Here is a 24588-nt window from a genome sequence, read left to right as displayed (position 1 = left end):
AGTACGCCGGTAGTAGCGCCAATTTCATAATCCTACTCTTCAGCTGACTGACTACTACCTCTAGACACAGCTCTGGTCTCTTTTGTCTTGAGACGTTCCCGGTGTATGTTGTGAACGTGGTCTGACGACGGATTTTAAGCTATCATTCGTTCTAAAAAACAGTTTACAGTGCTAAAATGGCTTGTTTGACAGGATCTACCGTGCCACTAAAGGCTCAGCGTGGACAGATTCAAGTGAGTTACCTATTTGTCTGCCTTTCAAAAATGGTGATAATTTCGTTGACCAGCTTCAAATACATAGGACTACGTAAGTTATATGCTTCATGTTAAGACAACGACATCAATATTCTCACTGTGGTTGATAAAGGATAGTTTAACCTTAACTTCGAATGGGTGTTTGAAGTTAAATGTTATCGATGGAACCATGTATATACCTACCTAGACATACTACATGTGGCACTATTACTATTCCATTGCCTTTTATTTCCTCTCCAGTTTCTGTGTTATCAAAGCCTTGAATGAGATTTCACATATATGTTTTAATCCATGTTAGAGATATTTTGTCCCCGTGTTGCAAATTTTGTTGCAGGATATCAGGAAACTAATTGTCAAAGGATTTGGCGCGAAACTGCATGCGGGCGTTGACGTGTAATAGTTGGCGGGAAGAAATGTTCGCTCTTACAGACAAACAATGAATCTCATTGTCCTTATGTAATTAATGTTGCATGCGGTAATTTCACTTAAGAAATAATTTAATCCTGAAACATAATATCGCACTTGGGTATTTATTTTGTATGTTTACTGTTCTGTGAATAACCGGTCTATCTAGGGCAGTGAAAGTTATTGTTATATAACAACGGTTACTTAACAGTTCGATTGTCTCGGGTACAAATTCAATTTTTATTAACGGGAACCACCAAAACATAGGCAATGCAATGCTGAGATAAAAGGTTGATAAGTCTATATAATTCTCTGAAATATATAGACAATTGCAACATGCAATTGTTCTTTTTATGTACATAAACATATGAAGGGGAACGTGTTTGTGATTGTCTTAAGGTTTCTTTTACACATGATAAACTTCAGAGCATTGCTTAAACAACGAGAGATTGGCCAGTCGAAACCTTGACGTTCTTAAACAGTGTGATGCCCTTAATTGCTACAGGATATTAATCCTGATATGCTCTTCCTCACCGATGTCAGTGGTAAACACATCTACGCTGGCTTATGCTTAATATTATCTAAGCATACCGAGAATTATCAGTCGAGTGAACGACGATGTTTTGATAGTAAATTTGAGTTTGGCCACTCTCGGATCAAACGTTTATAGCCTATTTGATCTTGAACGAATAACCTTGTATTATATATATATATATATATATATATATATATATATATATATATATATATATATATATATATATATAATATATATCTATATATATATATATATAGTATATATATATACGTAGTAGCCTATATAGCTATATGTGTGTGTATGTGTGGGACAATATCAGTTTTGTTTGCCAATACTGTAAGTTATTGAAATCTTAGTCTTAAATACAGAGTACGTATTTGAATACGCATATGTAAGTGGATGTAACCGGAGTTATAGGATACAGAAAGGAAATTCTTCATTGAGCTTCATCAGATAGGGTATTGCGTCATATGCTTTCAGAGATGGGGGGTTGGGGACAATTGATTTTTGACCAGATAAGCACGTTCATGTTTTAAGAGCTTCCAGTTGAATTTCTCGTAGCGTATCATCAAAGAGAATTGATTATCGTGCTCAAAGAGCAGAATTGAGGCTGGTCTTGTGTTTTGGCGTATGGAATTAATTTGTAAAAGTTCGAATTTGTTCACTTTTAATGACAATTAAGACTAATTGACTGATCCAATAACCTCAAAAAGAGAATCAATTACGAGTTGAGATGGATGAAATAAAATTGTTTGAGATATGCATACTGATACATGATAGTCATTAAACTATCAAATACACTAATATAGGAAAAATAGTAGTGAACTACGTCGTCGAAACATGAACGATAGAAAGTGCATGTAGACCTACAGCTTGATGCTCTAGACACAGGACAAGGAGTGGATGAAGTTCGTGAAGAGAAGTAAAGGATCCTGATCCCAACAATAGAATTCACAGAGGCACCGTAGAAGGGAGATCCGAAGACCAGGAAATTTTGATAAATGTTTATAATAGACAGCTGAACGTGTAATCGTATCATCTCCCTGCATTTTTTCATTTGCACTACCAAGAAAAAGAGAGGTTGTTGGGTGAGGGGTTCACTGTTTCGAAATATAAAAATCTCAGCAATAGTTTATAGTTAGCATTTAACTAATAAGAACCAGCAGTCCGTGAACTGCTGTGCGTAACATAGACTAGCCAGGGGAAAACCAAGAATGTTGCTGGGACAGTTTGTTAGGTAGGCTTCACTGTGCGGTACATAAACGCGAAATATAAGTTATATGAGGTTGCTTGTATTGAAAAGAATTACATGTATTAATTAGTTCATTCTGCGAACTCAGACTCCTAAATTGATCTATTGTAAGTATTTTACAGAAATGCAGTTTAACAACGAAGTAACTTGTTATTTATAAAAAAAAACTTTCTACTTGAAAGAGAACCGCAGTGGATTTCCAATTTTTTTTTTTAAATCAATAAGAATATTCGCAGGAAATGGTTGGCGTTCCGTAGGTATACATTCTTAAAATCTTTAGTCAATTGTATTTTTTAACTTTCTTATCCTTGTCACTTTTTTTAATGTCTGCAATATGTCACCCCATTAAGCCTATTGTTCATGAAACACTTTATTGAATATACGTAGTCCTGGTATCATGTGCTCTTGACATTCGCGAATCATAATCGATTGTTGGCTGAGTAACTGGCGTCATGCCAACTTGAGAATCTTGTTTCCCTGTAGACAGTATTCTGATTAATTGTTGTTCTCTGTGATTGGCCGTATTTTTCATATTGGCATTTGGAATTTTAAACAAAATTCAAAATTCTAGCTTTCTAGTATTATACTGCGTCTAACCCCAAGATTTTTTTTTTATATTAGTTCACTACTTGACTACTCTGTATTTTTTTTCATTCTATTCATGATTCTTTTATCAAGGTCCTTTCCCCTTGATAGTGTTCATATGATGTCGATATATATATATATATATATATATATATATATATATATATATATATATATATATATATCTTACACGATTAATTATATATTAGTTACACCGGGTGAAAAAATGTACAAGTGAAAGCTGAATAAAGGGATCTAATTAACTCATTTGGGTTATGATGATAAACAGTCACCACATAATTAGGCAATGACGAACAGTGCTTTGCAATAAAAACCGATAAATGATACGAGGAATAGCTGTAATGTTCTAAATCTGGATTCTTACGTTAGCTGTGAACCGACTCGGTAACAGTCTCTCTCTCTCTCTCTCTCTCTCTCTCTCGTCTCCTCTCTCTATCTCTCTATCTCTCTCTCTCTCTCTCTCTCTCTCTCTGCCGTAATATTCTTATATTCTTACACAATGGATTACTTACCAGTGTTGACTGTAAATTTCGCTGATTTTGAAATAAAACGCCAATCAATCTTTAATCAATAAAAGTAACATTGCATTATCCTCGAGTAAATAGAGAAACAATACCATTAATAAGATCAGCTGTTTACGCTGTGACAGCAGTAGGGGACGTGTCCCCAGCCTTTAAGCGCCTTGTTATTGTTGGTGGGGCTGCGCCTTTTCAGGTCACGGGATTCTTGTGTAGGATGTCCCTGAACCCTTAATACGATATCGAATGTCGATGAATGTGGACGTTGGGCGTGTAGGATTACGACCGGTTTCTTGTGGGAGGGACGGGGAAGCCCGTGGTGTCCCGTGACGGATCTTGAAAGAGGAATCGATGGAGAGATACGACGAGGACTTGGAAGAGAACACCTTCTTCCAAGTGCTGAAGGGAGAGTACGTCGAAGTGTTCGAAAAGGCTGTCCTCTCCGGGTGGATTATTTGCGTACCGAGGGCCGGGGTGTTGCCTAAGTACTCCCTGGGTCAGGATGACATTTTAGCTCATATTTTGGTGCCTAGCGAAGAGTTACCGGAAACTCATATGAGAACGTTGGCCGATCGAGACGTCGTGGTGAAGGGGAACCTCTTAGTGCTGCAGAACGACGTCTCTAATCCCCATTCGGTTCACGTTTTGTTCGACGAGACATTTTACGATGAAGAAAATCACAAGTATAAAGTGTTGTGCCTTGAAGACCCCCTCTATGCCTCGCATGCCTTGCCCTCGTCGACGTCGAATTTAGTGGTGCTTACTAACCTCCGCGACTGCTTTGATCTCCTCTGGACGGAAGCAGGTGGAGAGAAAACTCTGTCGAAATTGGATGGCCTCATTCGAGCTTTTCTTACGGAGAGGTCAAATTTAGAGGAAGAATCTCTTCAGGTATTGCGAGATCTAGGTAGTGAACTGTTTACAGAGGCCATTCAGGTGACTCTGTCAGACAATTCTCGTCTGAAGCAGAAGGAAAAAGAAGACCAGTATCTTCTAGATACTGTAAAATTAGCTGTTGAGACTTATGTATTACATGGGATTTATAAAAGCTTAATGAAAGGTATCACTGCATGTACTGCTGTTGAGGATGCACGCTTAAATCGTATAATAAAGAATCTAACAGATTTACAGGTGCGAGATTTAGATATAGACCCTCAACTTTCGGGTAGCCTAACCAAAGCAAAATTTGAGTTTTCCAATATAGAAGGTTTCACGTCACCATTAGGAAAACTTGGGTGTTTGAAGAGAGCAATTTCTATTGTAATGACACAGTGTAGCATTCTTTCTTCAGATATACTTCTGCCTGTATTAGTGTTTCTAGTGGTGAAAGCCAATATCCCAAACTGGTATGCCCAGATAACCTTTTTAAAGTTTTTTCGTTTTTCTGCATTGGGCGCAGAAAGTGGAGAACAGAGCTTTAATATTTCATCTCTTGAGGCAGCCATACAGCATATAGATTCAGGTGCCTTTATGGGATCTACCTCACCAGAAGCAGATAGTGTGATGCAGCCTGATAGCACATCGAGTCCAGTCCTTAGAAGTATGGAGGAAGCCTTAGCATATAAGGGCGTAGATCCAACAGCACGCTATTTTGAGTGCATTCGCCTGGGTAAAGCAGATGATGTGAAGGACATACTTGATGGAAAGTACAATCCATTTGAAGATAATGTTGAGAGGGAGCCACCAATAACAGAGGCAGATGCACAGTTGTGTCATCCTCTATGTTCCTGTGATAAATGTGAACGACTTGTATCAAAACCTAAGAAAAATTTGTTGCCCACTGTCCATACCCGTGATGAGAGAGGTTATACTGGCTTGCATGTTGCTTGCATATTTGGTAGGCCGACTGTTGTTGAATTGTTGATAAGTTTAGGTTCTGATTTAGATGCCACTGACTTTAGAGGTGCCACACCGCTACACTATGCAGCACAACGTGGTCATCAAAATGCACTACTCCTTTTGCTGCATTCAGGTGCTGACATGAACAGGCGTGATAGTGATTCTAATACACCTTTGCATTTATGTTCATTGAATGGACATTTGGGGTGTGTCAAGGCATTACTTTTTTATGCAGAATCTGTAGGCTGTGAAATTGCCATCAGTGCACAGAATAATGTCCTTGATACCCCCTTGCATTTGGCATGTCGATGGGGATATGCATCAATTGTTGAACTGCTATTGGAAAGATTTATAGCGTTAGGTCTTGACTTGAAAATTCGAAATAGCAGAAAGTTGACCCCTATTGAATGTGCCCACAATTTGCACATAACAAAAATGATTTTAGAAGCTAAGATAAAGAGTGACAACGAGAAATTACACGGCTTCATCAGAGTTGACGTTGGTGGGCGTAGATCTTTGCTCCACTCTGAAAGGTCTTTTGATTATCCAAACAATTCAGGTCAGCCATATACCTCTGAAAGTGCAGCAGAAATGAAGAAGATAGAAAAACTGTTGAAATTTGTAGCCGTTGGTGATATCAAGTTGGTTTGCTATTACCTAAATATTAAGGAAGATCCAAATCCAGGCTATGAATTGTCATCCCCGCGACCTTTATGTCATCCGTTGTGTCAGTGCTCTAATTGCTTGCCCACATTGCTGTACACACAAGAACCCATAGGCTCCTTTAAAGCAACACCAAATTAATGCTTGCAATGCTGATGGAAACACAGCGCTCCATGTTGCAGTGATGCACGGTCATCTTCTCCTGGCCAAGATACTTTTAGCTCAGGGTGCAGACCCTGATTTACAGACACGTAGTAAACACTTGACGCCACTTCATCTTGCGGCACAGAGCTCAAATCTTTCCATGATGGAAGCTTTATTGGCTAGTAGAGCTAAGATTGATGTTAAAGATGTGTGTGGAAACACACCCCTTCACTACTGTGGGTTACGCGGCTTTGCACAAGGTGCACGTCTTTTGATTGAATGGGGAGCCACTAAAGACATATTAAACTTGTCAAATAATACACCAGCGCAAGAAGCCGAGGAAAAAGGCCACTGGCATATAGTAGAAATCATCTTTGGCAAGACAAAATGAAATATGAAGAATTTAAGCAACTTATGATATTAGCTGATATTTACTTATGTAAGTACCATACGGCACGTTATAGTACAGTATGTATATCATTCAAGTTTGTGAAATAGTCTACACAGAATTTGCTTCGTGTGTTTTTTATTTTATTTCATTGGTTTACTTTTGTCAGTACAGTTCTGAATGTTATAACAAAATTTTTAATACATATTTAATTATGTTGTATTTTCTCTTGAAAAGGATCACTTGTGGTTCTTTTTTCAGATGCAGTCATAGTTATTTGTTTAATTTCATTCTTTTTATTTTGATATGCCAAAATTTTGCAAATTAATGAATTTCCTAATGTCAAATCTGGAAAACAAAGGCTGACTGTATAATTATGTGTAGAAGGAAATGGATAGTGAAAGTTATATGAACTTTATTTTTTCCGTAGGAATGTATTAGTGAGATTTTCTTTGCATTTTTGTATCTGCTTTAATATGAATTTTTATGTAATTTTGTTCTGGTTTTAAATAAAGGTAATTTAATTTTAAAAGCTTATTTGTTATTCAAGTTATACTTGAAGCTTATAACATGAAATTTCATGATTGTATGTGATGTCATTTTTTTTTATTACTTTTTAAAGTTGCCATGAATGAATTCGTTCTAATAAAGCTGATTAATTTCAGTTTAAGTGTTGTCTTTTATTTAGTACAGTTTCCCAGTTTTGTAGGAAGTTAAGACAGGTTTTTAAAGGTAAAAATTCATATGATTATAGGCACATTTAACATTTCAGATAATATTTGGACCTATGTTTTCTGGGAAGACCACTGAGCTTATGCGTCGTCTCAAGCGCTACCAAATAGCAAAACATAATTGTTTAATTATCAAGTATGCCAAAGATATAAGGTATGTAGTTTCTTGTTGGTGTATTGTGCTGTTTATAGTACATTAAGTAACAAATTTATCTTGTAGCACTGAGGTTGAATTATATAATTTCTAAGACTACAAATTTTAGATGTCTTATTTTTCCATTCATTCTTTGCCCTTTTCTTAATGTCATTTTGAATCACTTAGTTCAGTATTGATGAGTGTGCCTCTGATTTTGTCATGCCCTCCTTATTCACTGCAGCCAATTATTTAGTGTTTATTCTTCTTTTAAGTGGCTGTTTTTCAGTATTCCTTAGATTCAGTGGTAGTACGCTGAATACCACTCATTTAGATTAGTTTTGGAAATCATTTTAACACAATTAGTTAAAAAAATAATAGCGGCTGTTTATAACTGCAAATCAGCTCTATCAGTTTATAAATTGCATGTGATTCCATGTGAACTAGTACTGTCCAGTACTACATATTCTTGCAAGAAGCTTTATATTTACCATTACATATAAGTAACTGTTTATGTAAATATTCATCATCCCTTAATTGTTACTGGGTCAAAATTGCATGAGTAGCATTGTTAGGCTTTTGTGTGTTATACTACATATCTGTAGACATTTTTGCATACTTTAACCTCATTTCATCAACTATTGCAGATATGACAATGATGGAATTGCAACACATGATAGACAGACCTTACCTGCAGTTGCTACCATGGTTTTGAAAGATTTGAGGGAAAAGGCAGAGGAATACAGTGTTATTGGGATAGATGAAGGACAGTTTGTAAGTATGATGCTCTGCTCCAATGGTTTTTATTTTATAACGTTAAATTGTATTATTTTATCTGGTGACCATGATTTCCGTGACATTACAGGAGGTTCCATACTATGGACAATTTATCCTTAAGCAGCCAGTAGATATACAGAAAGCACCTCATTTACATTGTATTCCAGTGGAACTAAAAAGAAAAATGTTTAGATCATCTAAAACTTCTTGATTGCCATGTTTTAAAATTAAAAGTTGCTAAGCAGTAACTACTTTAACTTTGATAAGGATAAAATTCAACACTACATACAGTAATGCCACATTAATAATCAAGATGCCGGTAAAAAAATGAAATTTGTTGAAATGCATGGAATGTATTGTGGCTATTTGGGGACAGATTTTTAAGGGGTGCATGCCATGTGACATTAGATGATACATAATATATACAAACAGTATTCTAGAGATAGAAATCATGAAGATCCTGTTTGTCTAAAGTTTTGTTGAAGGTCCTGTATATGCATTGCATGTTGTATTTTGAGTTTTCCATTTTCTCTAACCATTTGTCTTTTTATACATCCTACATATTGCTCTTCCATGTTGAAGTATTGTTTATTGTTAGTAATTAAATTTTATTGTTCATCAGTTCCCTGACACTGTGGAGTTTGCAGAGGAAATGGCAAATCGAGGTAAAACTGTCATTGTTGCTGCACTTGATGGGACTTTTCAGCGATCAGGGTTCGGAAATATTTTATCACTTGTTCCCTTGAGTGAGTCTGTTGTAAAGTTGACAGCAGTGTGCATGATTTGCTTTGAAGAAGCATCTTACACAAAGAGAACGTCTGCAGAAACCTCGGTATGTAATAAAATTTGAAACCTTCCTTCCCTTAGGTTAGCTTGAATCAAGTGATTTGAATAGTTTTCAAAATAGAAAAGTAAAACTCGAGATGTCTGTCAAAGTGACTGAATTTTAATAGTAAGTTTCATTTGGGTTGTTCAAGTTGACTTGTTCCTACTAATGAATTCATTCTCACCTCATAATTTATTAATGTATTGTATTTTGTATAGGGTTTTGTAATTTGTATATAATATCTATTTGTTGGAAGTTATACATTTGAAATATGAACAAATAAAAGTTTTGTTCAACGAAACTGCTCTATACAGCTAGTTGCCTTAATTAGTATTTTTTATTCAGTGTATACCTGCGAATACATAGCTGTTTCAACCTCTTCCCAAGGGAACCCACAGTTGAAATAAACATGATGTTTAAAAACAAACATATTTTGTTGGTTGAAGCCTTATTTCAGTATAAAGCCTGAATTGTCTACAGATGAGGCTTAATTGCTCATGGTAGTTCAGTTGAGCAACATTGTATGCTCACTGCTCAGGCTTTGTTTGTAGTACAGTCAGTCAATGAATCTATCCTTAGAGATTGTTATTGTGAAGAAATTGAACCCAGATACTACAGTAACCACATTTTTTTCAGTCTTCATGACTTATCAGCCATCATTATTATGATTTTTTGCTAAGCTACCTTTTTAGATGAGATGCATTGTTGGATGAAAGTCTTTAATTGAATGTCCAGTGTAAGTTTTGTTTTGGAATGACTGTTTCGCTGTGGGGATATCATAAAAGTGATGAGAGACAGGCTATAATATATATAGGGCCTTTTGTACTTATCAGACAATGTTGCTTATCTGATAGTCAGGTTTGATAATTATAAGAACTACCTAATTGTAGATTTGTACGTACATTCTTCAGTTTTCACCAGAATAACTAGAAATAATGATAAACAGTATGTTACGTACTTTATTTCCTTTATGTTAGAAAGTACTTGAAATAATATGAATGGCTGCTTAAGAGGAGTTTTAGAATTTACTTTTGAAGCTGCTCACTAATCTATGTAACCTGGCTATATATACACAGAAGTAAGTTGTCTATACTGCTAAACATATTCCAAATGTACTAAAGAAAGATGCACTCCATAAAATGAAATGTTTGATGTAATTGACATCAGCAAGATTTATACTGTATCTAGCAAAACTAACATCCTCAAAAATTTATTTAATGATAACATTATTATAATTTTATCCTCTATATAACAGTTGAAATAAATTTTGACAGTTGAAAACCTTCAACAGTTGTCTTGCCTGATACATACATCCAGTTCTCATTCCTTTAGATTTAGGTATCCTGAAAATTCTAGTTTTATATTATTTGGGAATTAAAATAGTGAGAATAATTTTTTAAAGTATAATTGTTTTTAATTCTAGTTAGAAAAATTGGACTTCATTGTTGGGTTATATCACTAACAAGTAAATATTTTGTACCTGGGTCTACATACTTTTGTAGTTGAGTGTGTGTTTTTGTAACTTGTCATCCTAATATATATGTCTAATCAGTGTGATAAGACAGATTCCTTTCAGTTATTTATGATATCAATAAAAATAAAAAAAATCATCCAAAAACACCACACAGTCCAGGAACTTCATGCTATGAGCCATGGTTATATTCTCTATAATGGAAATACACAACTCTCGTTCTTTCTGCTGCAGGTGGAGGTCATTGGAGGTACTGAAAAATACATAGCCACTTGTAGGAAGTGCTACTTCATTGCAACCCCACAGAAGAGAGTTAATCCATCTCCACTGAAAGAAGTTCAGGTACTTTAATATAGTCTTCATGTTAATTAAAAAAAAAAAAAAAAACTCCTGCTGCTACTAAAGGAATTTTAGAATCTTGACTGCTGGTTTTGGTTATGCAAATTGATTGTAGTTAATTTGTTACCTTAATTTCACAACTCATTTCTTCTCTACTCTTTCCTCCTGTATGGGCGTAGTGCCATCAATGCATCTCACATGATGCACTGTAGGTACTTTGCAGCATCCCTTCAGCTCCTAGCTGCGACCCTCTTTCATATTCTCTTCCATCGTACTCTCCACCCTCTCAACAATTGTTTCATCAATATTTTCAGTGCTGAATGACCACATAGGTCCCAGTGCTTTGTCCTTTGCCTTCCAATTCTAACCTTTCCCTCTTAGCTGATGTGTTTCTTTGTGAGTAAAATAGAATACTTCTGTTTGAGAATATTCAAACTATTAATGAGTCCTATAAGATTCGTGGGCTTATATGAAAAATGTTATAAAAACTCTCTTTTTCACAGGAGAACATGGAAACAAGCCAAGACCCAAGTTTATGCAAACGTCGTCTTACGGATATTACTGAAAGTAACCATGGTGTGAAAAATGGAAAAGAAAATGTCAAAATGAATGTAGCCTAATTTCCAGCAAGGCTTTGCAAATATTTGGCAAACTAATGAATAATCCACATGGTTAGTAACAAATAGCAATAACAATGCGTCTTCCTTTATAAAAGTAGCTTTTGTCTGTTGTGTTATACTGACATTTCAAAAGGTTATATCTGGTACTAATTATTATCCCAGTAAACATAAACTTTTTACGACAGTAGTTAAGGTAAAAAAAATTTTTATTTTGTATAAGTCATATTTATATTTTAATACAGTGCTGATGTGTTCTTCCAACAGTTTTATATATATATATATTTGTATGTAAATTTTTAACAGTAAAAATTCTCAAATATCCTTTGTAGCAATAAGTTTTACAAAGTAAATGGTTTTTTATTTACAGTGATTCTACGAATATAAAACTTATATGCCTAAATATGTGTTTTAATTCTTCGAGTAAAATTTAGTCTTGGATTGATAAAACCATTCAGATTGCTTAATCTGCTTAAAATAATCATATTTGGGATGTTATTGTTCAGTGACCTTTTTCATAGTCTTCTGGTCCTCTTTCTACCATGTAGTTGCTGGTTACAACTACTATTTATAACTGTTGCTGCTCAGACTTGCTGATATATGTATATACAGGCAGTCCCCGGGTTACGACGGTGTCGGCTTACGACGTTCCGAGGTTACGATGCTTGTCAATAGACGTTATTTCCAGGGTTACGACGTCTACAACGCTCATCTGGGAGATGAAATATGACACCAAAAATGCAAAATAATTAATATTTGAAGGTTATTTTGATGAAAAATGCCATAAGAATGCAGTTTACAGTTTTCAATGCACCCAAAGCATTAAAAGTAAGGTTTTCTTAGGATTTTTGACGATGTTCCGGCTTACGACGTGTCTCAAGAACGGAACCCCTGTCGTAACCCGGGGACTGCCTGTGTATATATATTTTTTTTGAGTTTCTATCTCGACCAAGCTCAAGCAATTCTAGTCTTGGGTAGCCTTTTAACACCCAGCAGGATTTGTTTCCTCATTTCCCCTGGAAATTAACAATGATTCAGTGACTTTCCTTTCCTCTCCTACCAAGGTTTAATTAAAACTTTGCTCATAATTTCCAGCTCATGAATTTCCTTCTATTACAATTCAGGTCTGTCACATTACTTAAAAATTAAGCACCAATTTTTTCCCACCTTCCTTCCTTCCATTTTCTTGGTTTTCTTCAGGCTAAATAATATTGTTGGGCTGCCATCCCTATAGCCTCTGTCAAAAGAAATGAAAATCATATAATCCTGAACGCTACCAAGAACATGAGGAGTGGATTTTTCCCTTTTATGGCTGAGCAGAGAATATAGTGGTAAAGTTAACAGCAGTTGATAAGCTTACCGTAAAATTATTGTCTGAAGGCGTTCCTCACTAATTTCTTAAGGCTATAGTACTTCACTGCAGCAATCATATAATATACAATCAGGGCTTGGCTTTGATTGTATCCTGCATTCTGGAGAAGGCAATGAAAGCCAATATTCTCGTATAAATTTTAATTGTGAAAAATTGTACCGCATGTTCATATTATACTGTGTTACCTTTCAATTACAGTTGTAGTCCTAGTTTTATGTCGTGTATACATGGTTTACCTGATGCCCAATTTTTGGGTTACAGATGTAAGCTAAGCACTAGAAACATAATCCTGAATTACAAGAATTTAACGCCTTGGTTGTCTCCGAAATCCATTAGTTCTGCTTTGCCTGAAACTTCTAATGCCTTCAGAGCTTTCATGAGAATATCACCATCCAAAGCATGAAATTCTGAAAAAAAAAAAAAAAAATAAATAAAGGTAAGTGGTATGATAAATTAGGAAACTTAGTACAGAAATAGGTGGATGTCTGAGTGCATTTCTGAAGTTCTACATGACAGGGAATGAAAATTCTGACAACAACGGAGGCTAGATGGTCTCCAAATCCATGGTGTTTATGAAACCTACATGTGTAAAACACTTTAATTAATATAAAAATGATTTAAAGTTAATCTATTTATGTATGGTGACTGCAAACAACACCTGTCTCGTATAGTACTGCGTACACACAAATTCTATTATCAAAAGCTTTTCAAACACTTGTAAATTATAATTAAGCCTTCATTCATGGTCTAAGGCATTCTGTTCACAAAGACAATACACCCTTCCACCTGGACCCTTGGTCATCTATTGAACAGCCACCTCATTGGTCATGTAAACTGACATGTGATATTGGCAGGGATGGGAGGCTGGCTCAAAGGGTGATATTGAAGAGTCTATGAAAACTCTCAAAAACCCATCAATTATATAAATCCTTTCTTGCAATTCTGGTGTGAATATCCCTGAATGTTTGTAAGGAGCTTGTGGATCCCAGACAGTAACTGAAAACTACTATAAGGGACCAAGTCTCTCGCAAACTTAAAAACTGTTTACTTACGGAGTTTAAGAATCAGAGTACGAGGCTTCATGTTTACTTAGGGAGTTTAAGAACCAAAGCACATGGCTTCATACTGGTAAACAGCAGTCTCAAAGGCAAGGCACAGATACAGACCAATTAAGGCAGTCCCTGGTTATCGGCAGATTGGTTAATGGCGATCTGGTTTTGTGGCGCTTGTCTAGTGCCATAACAGGCCGAGTTTCAGTTATCTGCCCATAAGGTGCCGATAATAGAAGAACAAACCCTGATAACAGGTGGGGACTGCCTGTACCAGATGAAATTCAAGGGCAATAAGATCAAAAGTGCTATGGCTGTGAAAGGGATAAGAGCCAAAGTTTTAAGGTGTTCATCCATGGTGACTTTAAGCATGTGGCAATACCTGATTCCATACTTTTAAGAGTTGTTCAGTGAATGGTTCTTAGCCTTAGTAGTCCTTCCCTATTTTACGAGTTGTTCAGTGAATGGTTCTTAGCCTTAGTAGTCCTTCCCTATTTTAAGAGTTGTTCAGTGAATGGCTCTTAGCCTTAGTAGTCCTTCCCTATCTTCAGCTACAAATAACCAGAATACCCTTTCTAGTTAGCTGATCCCATATGATCAAACCATTTTTTCTGTTGATTCAGTGTTATATAAGCAGCTGATGCTGTAGGTAGCATAGAGAGGAGGACTGCAGAACACCTTAATCAGAAGCACACCATCAGAGTGAAAGCTGAACCCAAGGACATGTCATCACTCAATGTTTCCATCAGGTTGAGTGACACAGGATACAGTTGGCTAGGATTATGGCAAATCTTTCTAAGTAATCAGGGACCATTAACAAAACTGGCTGAGCATCTGAGAGAGAAATAGCAGACCAACACTCCATCCTTTTAAAAGGTTTCATTGAAGGGATCAGCTCAAATATCTCTATGAAAAGACCTAGTTATTATACCTACACATGCAATTCAGCGGTCATTCTATTCCTCTGCCACTGCCACCATCATTAGCAAATTTTCCAAATACCTTCAAAGCATTATGCCAACCCAATGCGCACAGTCTAACCTACCCACGAACAGTGAATGTTCTTCTCAATGATGAATGGATAAGGATGAGAAAATATGTGTTCTCAGAGTTCAAGAATGCCATAAGGTCATCACCCAGATGAATTCCTGCACTGAATCCACTCTCTCCATACTAGAGGGTCAACTGCAAATACTTGTTTAGCAGTCGGGTCAAAGATTGAGTACCAGCCAATTGCTGACTTTTGGGCCGGAGAAGATTACTGAAGAAGCATGGAACCTACTGATCACCTATTTGATTGCCCTGAAGCCCTGGTCATCAATGTAAGTGGGCTTGTATTGAGAAGGAGTAATCAGAAAAACTGAAAAATGGAGTGACCCATAGTTCTGCTCCTGTCCCTTGTCAGAACCACCAAAATTTTTCATTGTATCAGGGTGACTAGTAAGTCTGCTGGGATGGGTAAAACTGCCTACAGGGTTTGCAAGAAATGGTTTAGTTTCTGGATTATTGCGATAAGCATCAATGATTTTGGACTAGCTACTTCTACAAGTATCTACTGATTACAGATGTATCCTACTAAAAAATGACCAAAAATCATGAGTAAGAAACTTCATTTCGAACTCCAACTGCAATGGTGTGGAATCTGACCTGAAAATTGTCAGTAACTATGTGAGTTAAACAATAGAAAATATTTAGTGACAGAATTCTTAGTAACCAAAGAAAAAAAGTGATTAAAAAATTAATTATAACTTGAATAAAACTCATGAAACTTTAATATGCCAACACATAAACACCACCTCAATCTTATACATCTTTTCTGTTTTTGATCAATCGGAATCAATACCACAACAAAACTGCAATCAATACAACAGAAATCTTGAAAATATTTTCCAAGTAAACTGTAAAATCACATAATAAACTATGTCTGTTATGAGACCAACAACCAACCTTGATCAGCAGTGTCATCGCCTTGATTAATTTCGTAGAGAGTGCATACATTATTGATCCGACTAGTATTTTGGGCCCAAGCATATATCTGTTGTCCCCATTCTGCAGGACTTCTCCACAATAAGTAGCCTCTGTAAAGGCAAATGAAATTTAATTATACACCTTGTACAGTATTGCAAAAAACAAAAATAAATAAATAAACCACATTCATGTCAACAAGCATATTTCCTGTTTTACAAATATATCCCCATAGCCTAATTCTATAACGAAAAGTTTCAGCTTACCTTCGTTTTGTCTTATCGATCCATTCAAGGTTCCCTCGCTTTGCTAACTCCTCTAAAACCACCGCAATGCTATCCGCTGGTAAGGCTCGACTAATGGATGGATTCCTTACCAATGAATGATGTTCAGTTAGTGTACAGGTAAATAAAGTTAATCTGATTTATGAAAACACAAATGTAATTAGGCATGATCATTACTATTATGTATTATTATTCATATAGTATGATGAAACCTACATATTCATATGGAACAAGCCCACATGGGCCACTGACTTGAAATTCAAGCCTCCAAAGAATATGACGTTCATTAGGGAGAAGTAAAAGGAGGTAAAGAGAAATAAAGAAACAAGAGATCTTACTTATTGGATATCATCACAATAATACTGTAAAACTTACTTAAAGACTGGAAGGCTGGATGTTTCTGCAACATCTATCTGACTGACATTATTACTTTTGCCCCATGCAATAACAAGTGCACACCAAGCATCAAGCTGTGTTTTTCTAACATCTGCATTTGGCTGCAATCTGCAATGATAAAAACAAAGTGGAACTGTAATTGACATTACCTTAACCAAAGAATTCAGTTGTTGTATATTCCAGTTACATGATGTATATTGCAATGTGCAATCCATACCCACCCAATAAAAGAATACAGATACTGGCACACCAAAACATGGGGGAATTAATATACTATATGTACTGCATTATCAATCTCTGCAGTGGCAAGAATCAGGGGAATCTTAATAAACAAAGGTAGCCTCTAATGAATGGATTTTATAACTAAAATGCCCTGTATTAATTTGGGATGAAATTACTTGGTAAAAATTACAGTTTTTTTAAACTAACCTGATTGGATGTTGCAATGGTCTAAAAAAAAAATGTTCAAAGATTTTGTGATGGAGAGTTGACAGGTAAGTAAGTAGGTAGTCATTACTAAACTATTTGCCCTCCTACCTTCAACAACCTTTTCCAACTAGCACTAGGGCACTTATAAATAGGATAAAAGAATGTATATATATACAGTGGTACCTCGAGATACGAAATTAATCCGTTCCGAGGCGCCCTTCGTATCATGAGGTTTTCGTATCTTGGACCACATTTTACATGTACAATGGCTAATCCGTTCCAAGCCCTCCAAAAACACCCCAGTACATTATATTTCCAGGCCTAAAACACATGTTCTAAGGTTACGACGCCGATCCAACAGAAGAAATATGACTCCAAAAAGGCAAAATACTGTACATACTTGAGTAATATTCAACTGCATGTAATGTTCAACCCCATTTTTACTGCATATATTAGGACTTTAGCATATGTCCCTTAGCAATAAGCCTAGCCTATGTTAGCGGTTGCTACTGTAGCCTAGTCTATGATTCTGACATCTAAACCTAAGAAGCTAAAAGCTTAGAATATGCCAATAAAATGTATAAATAATCAGTATGTACTCATTTAAAATAATTATTAATTAATCATTAACTATAATACACAAACAAACAAACAAAAAACCTTCCAATTGATTGTTTACATTCAGCTCTTACAAGTACCGAACAAACGCCAAGCAATCACTTTTCCTAGGACACAGTAAGCCATAAATTTTCATTAGTATCTCTCTTCAACTAATGAAACTACCAAACAGTATAATAACCATTCATTTCTATTCTTTATTCTATCTTTACCTAATGGAGATACCGAGTTACTGACAGCTATAATGAAACATATACGTAATGTAATATCAAAACAGAAGAATTCTAAAAAATACGTATTTGATGGCAGTCTGATTTATTATATATTTTATGATATCTAATTCACAATTTTTTTATTAAATGTATTGCATGTACTCATTTCAAATAATTATTAAGTAACCATTAACTATAATAAACAAACAAAAAAAAAAGCTTCCAAACTTCTGTTTACATCCAGCACTTACGAGTATCGAACGATCGCCAAGCAATCACTTCCTAGTACACAGTAAGCCATAAATTTTCATTATCTCTCTTCAACTACTGAAACTACCAAACAGTATAATAACCATTCATTTCTATTCTTTATTCTATCTTTACCTAGTTTTTTTTTTTATTAAATGTATTGCATGAATAAGTTTTTCAATTTACAACATCCTTTTACCAATAGAATACTTAAAGCACAAGGGGTAGATGCTGACCAATAGGAGAGCAGGATCTTATGGGGTGACTAGCATCAGGAACCAATGGGAGAGCGGGAGGATGGTGGCGAGTTTACTCAGTTGGCGGCGCGGGAGTTTTAAAATTGTTCTCGGTGGTCCAGGCGAATCTCGGGACTTTACAGCAACAACCTTTCGTAACTTGAGCAATTTTCATATGTAGAGCTGTAAAATTTTTCGTATTTGCTTTCGTATCTCGAGTTTTTCGTAAGTTGAGCCTTTCGTATGTCGAGGTACCACTGTATATATATATATATATATGTATATATATTATTGTAGGAAGAGAACAATTTGCACTTTAATAATGCACAACCATACTTACCAAATTAAAACAAGCATTGTAAAAGGTATGTGGGATGTCTATGGCCCCCTGGTCAGGTAATGCTAAATATCCTTGGTTAAATGTATGTAATTCCTATTAGTACTGCCATTGCAAAGTTAAGTACTATATCTTAGTTTAACCTGACCACTGAGCTGATTAACAACTCTTCTAGGGTTGGCCCGAAGGATTAGGTATATTTTTATGTGGCTAGGAGCCAATAGGTTACCTAACAATGGGAGCTACTGCTTATTGTGGGATCCGAACCACATTATATCGAGAAATTAATTTCTAACACCACAAACAAATGTCTCTGACTCTACGTTGGCAGAGCGGTGAATCGAAACCGGGACTACCAAATCGGTAGGCGAGCATGTAACCCACTAACCCAATGAAGAACTGCCATTGCAAAATCATACCTTAACTTTGGATAGGATTGTTAATGATTGACAAAAAATTTCTTTTTACTGCTTATATCAAGGTTTGTACTTCTATTACCACTTCTGCTGGTGAAATTCAATTGTTTTTAGTTTGACCACATTCAAAACACTGCTAAATCTCTCAATTATCAAACATACAGAATATACTGTATTCAGGAAAATAACAGCCTGCTTGAGAAGTAAGTGATTTTATAAATAAAATAGGATGGGGTTGTTCTGATCATTTGAACCAGGTTTTTTATGACATTGACACAAAAAGAACATTGTCTTTGAAAGTGTATGAGTGAAGGTTCTGAAAATGACAATTACTACAGTTGTGATTTATAAATGAAATAAGGTATTCCAAGTTTCTTATACAATTTAGCAAATTTAACTTTTATTTCAGTCAAAAATGGTTAACCCAATTTAAATTCTCACAAGTCTATAACATTGCAAAATCATACCTTAACTTTGGATAGGATTGTTAATGATTGACAAAAAATTTCTTTTTACTGCTTATATCAAGGTTTATACTTCTATTACCACTTCTGCTGGTGAAATTCAATTGTTTTTAGTTTGACCACATTCAAAACACTGCTAAATCTCTCAATTATCAAACATAGAATATACTGTATTCAGGAAAATAACAGCCTGCTTGAGAAGTAAGTGATTTTATAAATAAAATAGGATGGGGTTGTTCTGATCATTTGAACCAGGTTTTTTATGACATTGACACAAAAAGAACATTGTCTTTGAAAGTGTATGAGTGAAGGTTCTGAAAATGACAATTACTACAGTTGTGATTTATAAATGAAATAAGGTATTCCAAGTTTCTTATACAATTTAGCAAATTTAACTTTTATTTCAGTCAAAAATGGTTAACCCAATATATATTCTCACAAGTCTAACATCACTGGGGGACCAAGTGGTAAATTAGTCTTAATGTCAGGGTCAAGATAAGTTTAGGGTAATTGGAAGAAGGCAAAAAATAACAAGAGGATATACCTATTGAAGACAACTGGGTTCTTTGATTAATGGCACTACAGGTCAGATTAGGTTGGGGTTTCATGGTCAGGTAGGACATAGCACCCACAGTAAGATTTAGGATGCATGCCTGTGTAATTTAGGACCTGGCACCCTACACTAGGTTAGGCTGAGAAAGGTTAGTCATCATGCATCCCTGTATTTCAACTGGGTTTTGTATTCCAACCCAAAAACTGTTTCACATGGTGGTTTAACCTTTCTTTAGATATTGTTAAATGGGGTTTAATGGGCTAATACTCCATTTCCAAAGGAAATAATTTCTAAATTCATTAAAAGCATATAAAAATGCAAGCCTACCAGAAAAATTAAATTTTACATTTATATTATAAACCTATTGTGTGTTCGTGTGTTCAAAGGGAGCCCTTAGGGTACCTGGTTTTAATATACCTATAAAACAAAAGTAGACTCTATTACTAGGTTAACACAGGAAAGCTCAGAACGGATTCCAAAGGTATCACAGTCTGGTCTGTTTGGGAGGCCACGCAAATACCGGGTAACCTAAATGAAATCTAAGCTAGCCTAGGTATGGCCAGGCCTGCGATTGTCACAATTTACCTAGTAGGTAGGTACTCTATCACAATTTCCCACAAGTCTTGAATCATCGTTTGCCTACTTATTTTCATTGCATGAACTTTTAATCTGTTATGTTTTCTCTGAAGTGGTCTAGCTATATATTTCGGCCTCAGCAACAACAACAACAAAAAAACATAATCTTCAAATGGTCACGTAGGGTGGTCATGTCAGGCTGGGCGTAGCTAGGTAGGTATTAGCCATCAAGCTTAATACAGGGTTATCTATTTTAATAAACTTCATGAGCATTTATCATTGGAAGATAAAAAAAAATGATTGCTTACGTAAAAAATGGTGGAAAACTATACTGCCAAGGCCACTGGAATTCTGTCATATTCGTGGGTTAGGTTGATAGGTACGAATGGAAAAATAAATGTTTGTTATGGTCAACGCTTAAATACCAAACTTTAGCTACAAGAAGGCGTTAGTATTGAATGACACGCTCTCTTTAAGTGGAGATTCTCAGTTTTATTTTGTAATTTCTTCTTCTTCTTCTTCTGAATGGGGTCGCTGATTTAGTTCATAATGTGTAGGCCATTAATTTCTAAAATTCGTATACATAAAAGATGGCCATGTTTGGAACATTAAAATAATATTAACTACCAACAATAATTGGACCATTCTTTGCATAAATTTGGTAACAGACATTAGATTGTCACACAGCTGATATCACAGTAATCTGTTCTGGCTCAGTATTCATGGTTTTGACTAACACCTTTTAGATTGACTAAGGAGAATTTCCAGGACCTTATGGTCAGTTTCAAGGCTAATCCAGACAATTTATCCACTTTTACCCATTGTGGAAGATAGGTTCAAGGCTTTGAATCTGAAGAAAGGGAAAAATCGAAGCAGGCAATGGGTCTCCTGTCAGTAGTATGACTATCTCTAGCATGCATACCGATATACTACTTGGAAAACGGTCATTATCATATCATGTCACTGGATAATGAAACCTTTTCGCAGTGATGCTAAGGCTGGTAGGTTTTTGCTGCGAAAATTGTTACTGTTTTAAAGCCGATTTTATTAAAACCTTTATAATCAAGACCACCGAAATAGAAGGCCTGTTCGATGCGATCGACCCTGATGGTCCGACTCAGAGTCAAAATATACAGGGTCTGCTCACGAGGCGGTACTAAAACCTATCCCCGCCCCTTGTGAAACGTCATCAGTTACAAAAGGACCATATCTTTATGAAACTATATTTACGATAACATTTTCATATAACTATTTTTGCGATGGCGTTTTTTTTTATATAAATTTTCCTATTATTGCATGTTGCCGTATACAACGTTAAAGTACAAAGAATGCTCTTTCAAATTATATATAGCACATTACAATTACGATTACTTTCAAACCCACAAGCGCGCACAGAAAAAATGATCTATGCACACAAAAATGTGCATAGATAATTTTAGATAATGTAGCTTGACGGATGAAGATCCGTCAAGCTACATACATTCACGTTTTGTAGCGTATTTGACTAAGGGGTGATGGTAGAAAGAAACTGAAAAATGGATTAGAAAGCTGATAAAATTTACTATAAAATGCATAAATAAAATTGATAGGTGTTCTCAGAAATTTTCGAGGAATTCTAGGTCAAAGACGGACCAAAATTTTTAAATCTTATGTAAATATTTACCACATTTTTTTATATAATTTTTCATCTTATTACGTTTTGCCATATACCATGTAAAAGTACAATTGGTATATGACACATTTCAATTACAATTATTTTCAAACCTATAATCGCGCACAGAAAATATTATCTACGCACGCAAAAATTATAAAAAAATTAAGTGTTCGTGGGAGATCTGAAATCTAGCCCCACCCCTTGTGAAACGTCATCAGATACATCCAGCCAGACTTTTTGTACTTTTTTCGAAAATATTATAATCGTTTGAGGCATGCATAATTAATACCTTTATGTATACAGTTTGTGTTATATGTAAACTTATGTGTTCGGAAGTATATTTATGTGATATGAAGTGCTAATGAGAAATGTGCTGGAAATGTGTTCCCTGTATCACTGTCTTCATCATTTATTCCTTTGATACCTTTTATCGTATATGATGTAATTCTTATACTTTTGATATTGTTTTCTTTTTTGTGGCCAAGTCGTGCAAATGCAACTGCCACTTTTTACACTGCCTGTATCCACATTTTCTTTGTATTTATTGCATAACAATAATTATTCACAATAAAATTTGGAAAATATAATTAATCTATCATTCTAACCTTTATCATAAAAAAGTTGCTTTTCAAAGCGAGGTATGAACTTAGTGACAGAACTAAGTTTCTTAAGAATTATTTAAAATCTTGATAATATTACTACCTGAAAGAGAGAGAGAGAGAGAGAGAGAGAGAGAGAGAGAGAGAGAGAGAGAGAGAGAGAGAGAGAGAGAGAGAGAGAGTTGTCATTTTAAAAGAAATGGACTTGAAGAGAATAGAGCAAACCAGTATATAGGTAAGTAAATAAATAAGTAAAGAATAAACATATGAAGAAAGCTGGAGTAGCTATGTGTGTTCAAACTGGTAGATTTTGTGCAATAAAACAAGGTTTAGTGACTAAATGAGAGAATGGGTATTAAAAAAATCAAACATGTGACCTCTACAGATTTTATCATCAAGATTTTATGGAAAACACCACACGATATGGATTAAATGTATAAAAACTAAGGGTTCTTTAAGTAATTCAGTGGAGAAACACGGGAGTGGTACTCTTGTGACGTCACAGTATTAGCTCCGCCCCTATTGCCGAGTTGAGCAGACCCTATATACTTTGAATGGTTATTAAAAAAACATCAAGCATGTGACCTCTTTACAGGTTTTATCAAGATTTTATTAAAAAAAAAACTATGTGATATGGATTAAATGTATAAAAACTAAAGCTTCTTTAAGTAATTCAATGGAGAAGCACGGGTAGTGTTACTCTTCTGACGTCACAGTATTGGCTCCGCCCCCACTTCCGAGTTGAACAGACCGGCTATTACTTTGTCTCTGGTCCTACTGACTGACCGTCCGACTCTCCGACGCTAGTGACTGGGCGATTGGCGATTGGCGATGCACTTCCGACTCTCGGTCATCCTTCCCATGTATCACTTGGACTCGAGTTGTTTTCGTGGTTCCATTGTTTTATTTATGAACTGGAACATAAAACTTACATGGCATCATGAGGCAGCAAGCCATGGGTATATCTAGTGTCCTTTTTTGGACGAACTTACTGTGGTAAGCAGATAAACTCTGCAATAAGTTCACTGCAACAGGTACTACCTAGGTATTTGACTTTTTTCTCTCGATGACTTTCGACTGCAATATAGGTAAATACAGTCTGCATTTTAGGTAGTAGTTGTGAGCAACAAGGTCAGGTACAATATAAAGAAAGATTGGTTTAGCCTACATTGAATTTTAGTAGGAATTCATGTCAACCAATGCTTAACAGAGTCGAATAGCTAGGTATAGGCTAGCCTAAGTTAAAGAACTCCCAGTGTAGCCTAGCTAGTGGTTGGCAAATAGGCAAGTTTCCAATGACAATAGTCACAGGCATGGGACAAATCATTTGGGCCTAGATGGGTTAGGGTGAAAAAAAAGTAGACTGGCATAGTATTCTAAGGGTTACAGGTTTAAAACAGGTGCCTACATTAGAAATTTTATTAACCTAACCTAACCTATCTTCATTGCATTACTAGGTTTCAGTGTTCATATATACACTTAAAAATAGTAAAAGACCATCTTTCTTCTTCCCAGGTAAAACTTCAGTACAGATTAATGAAATACCATACATATGCCACAATGCCCTACCTACAGTTAAGCCAAACTGTACAGCACATGCATTTTTCATGTTACTGAAGTACGTCACTTAGATCTCAAGATTCCTACAGAGGTTCATGATACAAATATCATTAAGCAG

At 35.6% G+C, this 24588-nt stretch overlaps 3 protein-coding genes across 4 annotated transcripts; 2 read left to right on the top strand and 1 right to left on the bottom strand.

The window, feature by feature from the left end:
* The first annotated feature begins 38 nt into the window (after positions 1-38).
* Positions 39-11897, top strand: LOC135210006 (thymidine kinase, cytosolic-like). 2 transcript variants are annotated; one of them, XM_064242767.1, is made up of 6 exons: positions 39-233; positions 7380-7492; positions 8119-8245; positions 8871-9080; positions 10780-10887; positions 11388-11897. In XM_064242767.1, exons 1-6 carry the CDS (start codon positions 177-179, stop codon positions 11502-11504), a joined length of 732 nt encoding a protein of 243 aa, XP_064098837.1. In that variant the 5' UTR covers positions 39-176; the 3' UTR covers positions 11505-11897. The 2 variants fall into 2 exon arrangements, with proteins under 2 accessions (XP_064098837.1, XP_064098838.1); XM_064242768.1 differs by lacking the exon at positions 39-233 and adding an exon at positions 6635-6658.
* Positions 3680-6358, top strand: LOC135210003 (ankyrin repeat domain-containing protein 27-like). The gene has a single exon (XM_064242764.1). It carries the CDS (start codon positions 3925-3927, stop codon positions 6214-6216), a length of 2292 nt encoding a protein of 763 aa, XP_064098834.1. The 5' UTR covers positions 3680-3924; the 3' UTR covers positions 6217-6358.
* A 1101-nt stretch (positions 11898-12998) lies between the features above and the next one.
* On the bottom strand, positions 12999-21123 carry LOC135210009 (vacuolar protein-sorting-associated protein 25-like). The gene is made up of 5 exons (XM_064242769.1): positions 20966-21123; positions 16547-16675; positions 16154-16258; positions 15870-16000; positions 12999-13280 (listed from the first exon to the last, which is right to left on the bottom strand). The coding sequence occupies exons 1-5, from the start codon at positions 21013-21015 to the stop codon at positions 13168-13170; spliced, it is 528 nt and encodes a 175-aa protein (XP_064098839.1). The 5' UTR covers positions 21016-21123; the 3' UTR covers positions 12999-13167.
* Between the last annotated feature and the right edge of the window lie 3465 nt (positions 21124-24588).

The sequence above is a fragment of the Macrobrachium nipponense genome, chromosome 39, assembly GCF_015104395.2.
Source record: "Macrobrachium nipponense isolate FS-2020 chromosome 39, ASM1510439v2, whole genome shotgun sequence".
Classification (NCBI taxonomy): domain Eukaryota; kingdom Metazoa; phylum Arthropoda; class Malacostraca; order Decapoda; family Palaemonidae; genus Macrobrachium; species Macrobrachium nipponense.
The sequence above is the reverse complement of the archived record's forward strand: the minus strand, read 5'-3'. Positions and strand labels throughout refer to the sequence as shown.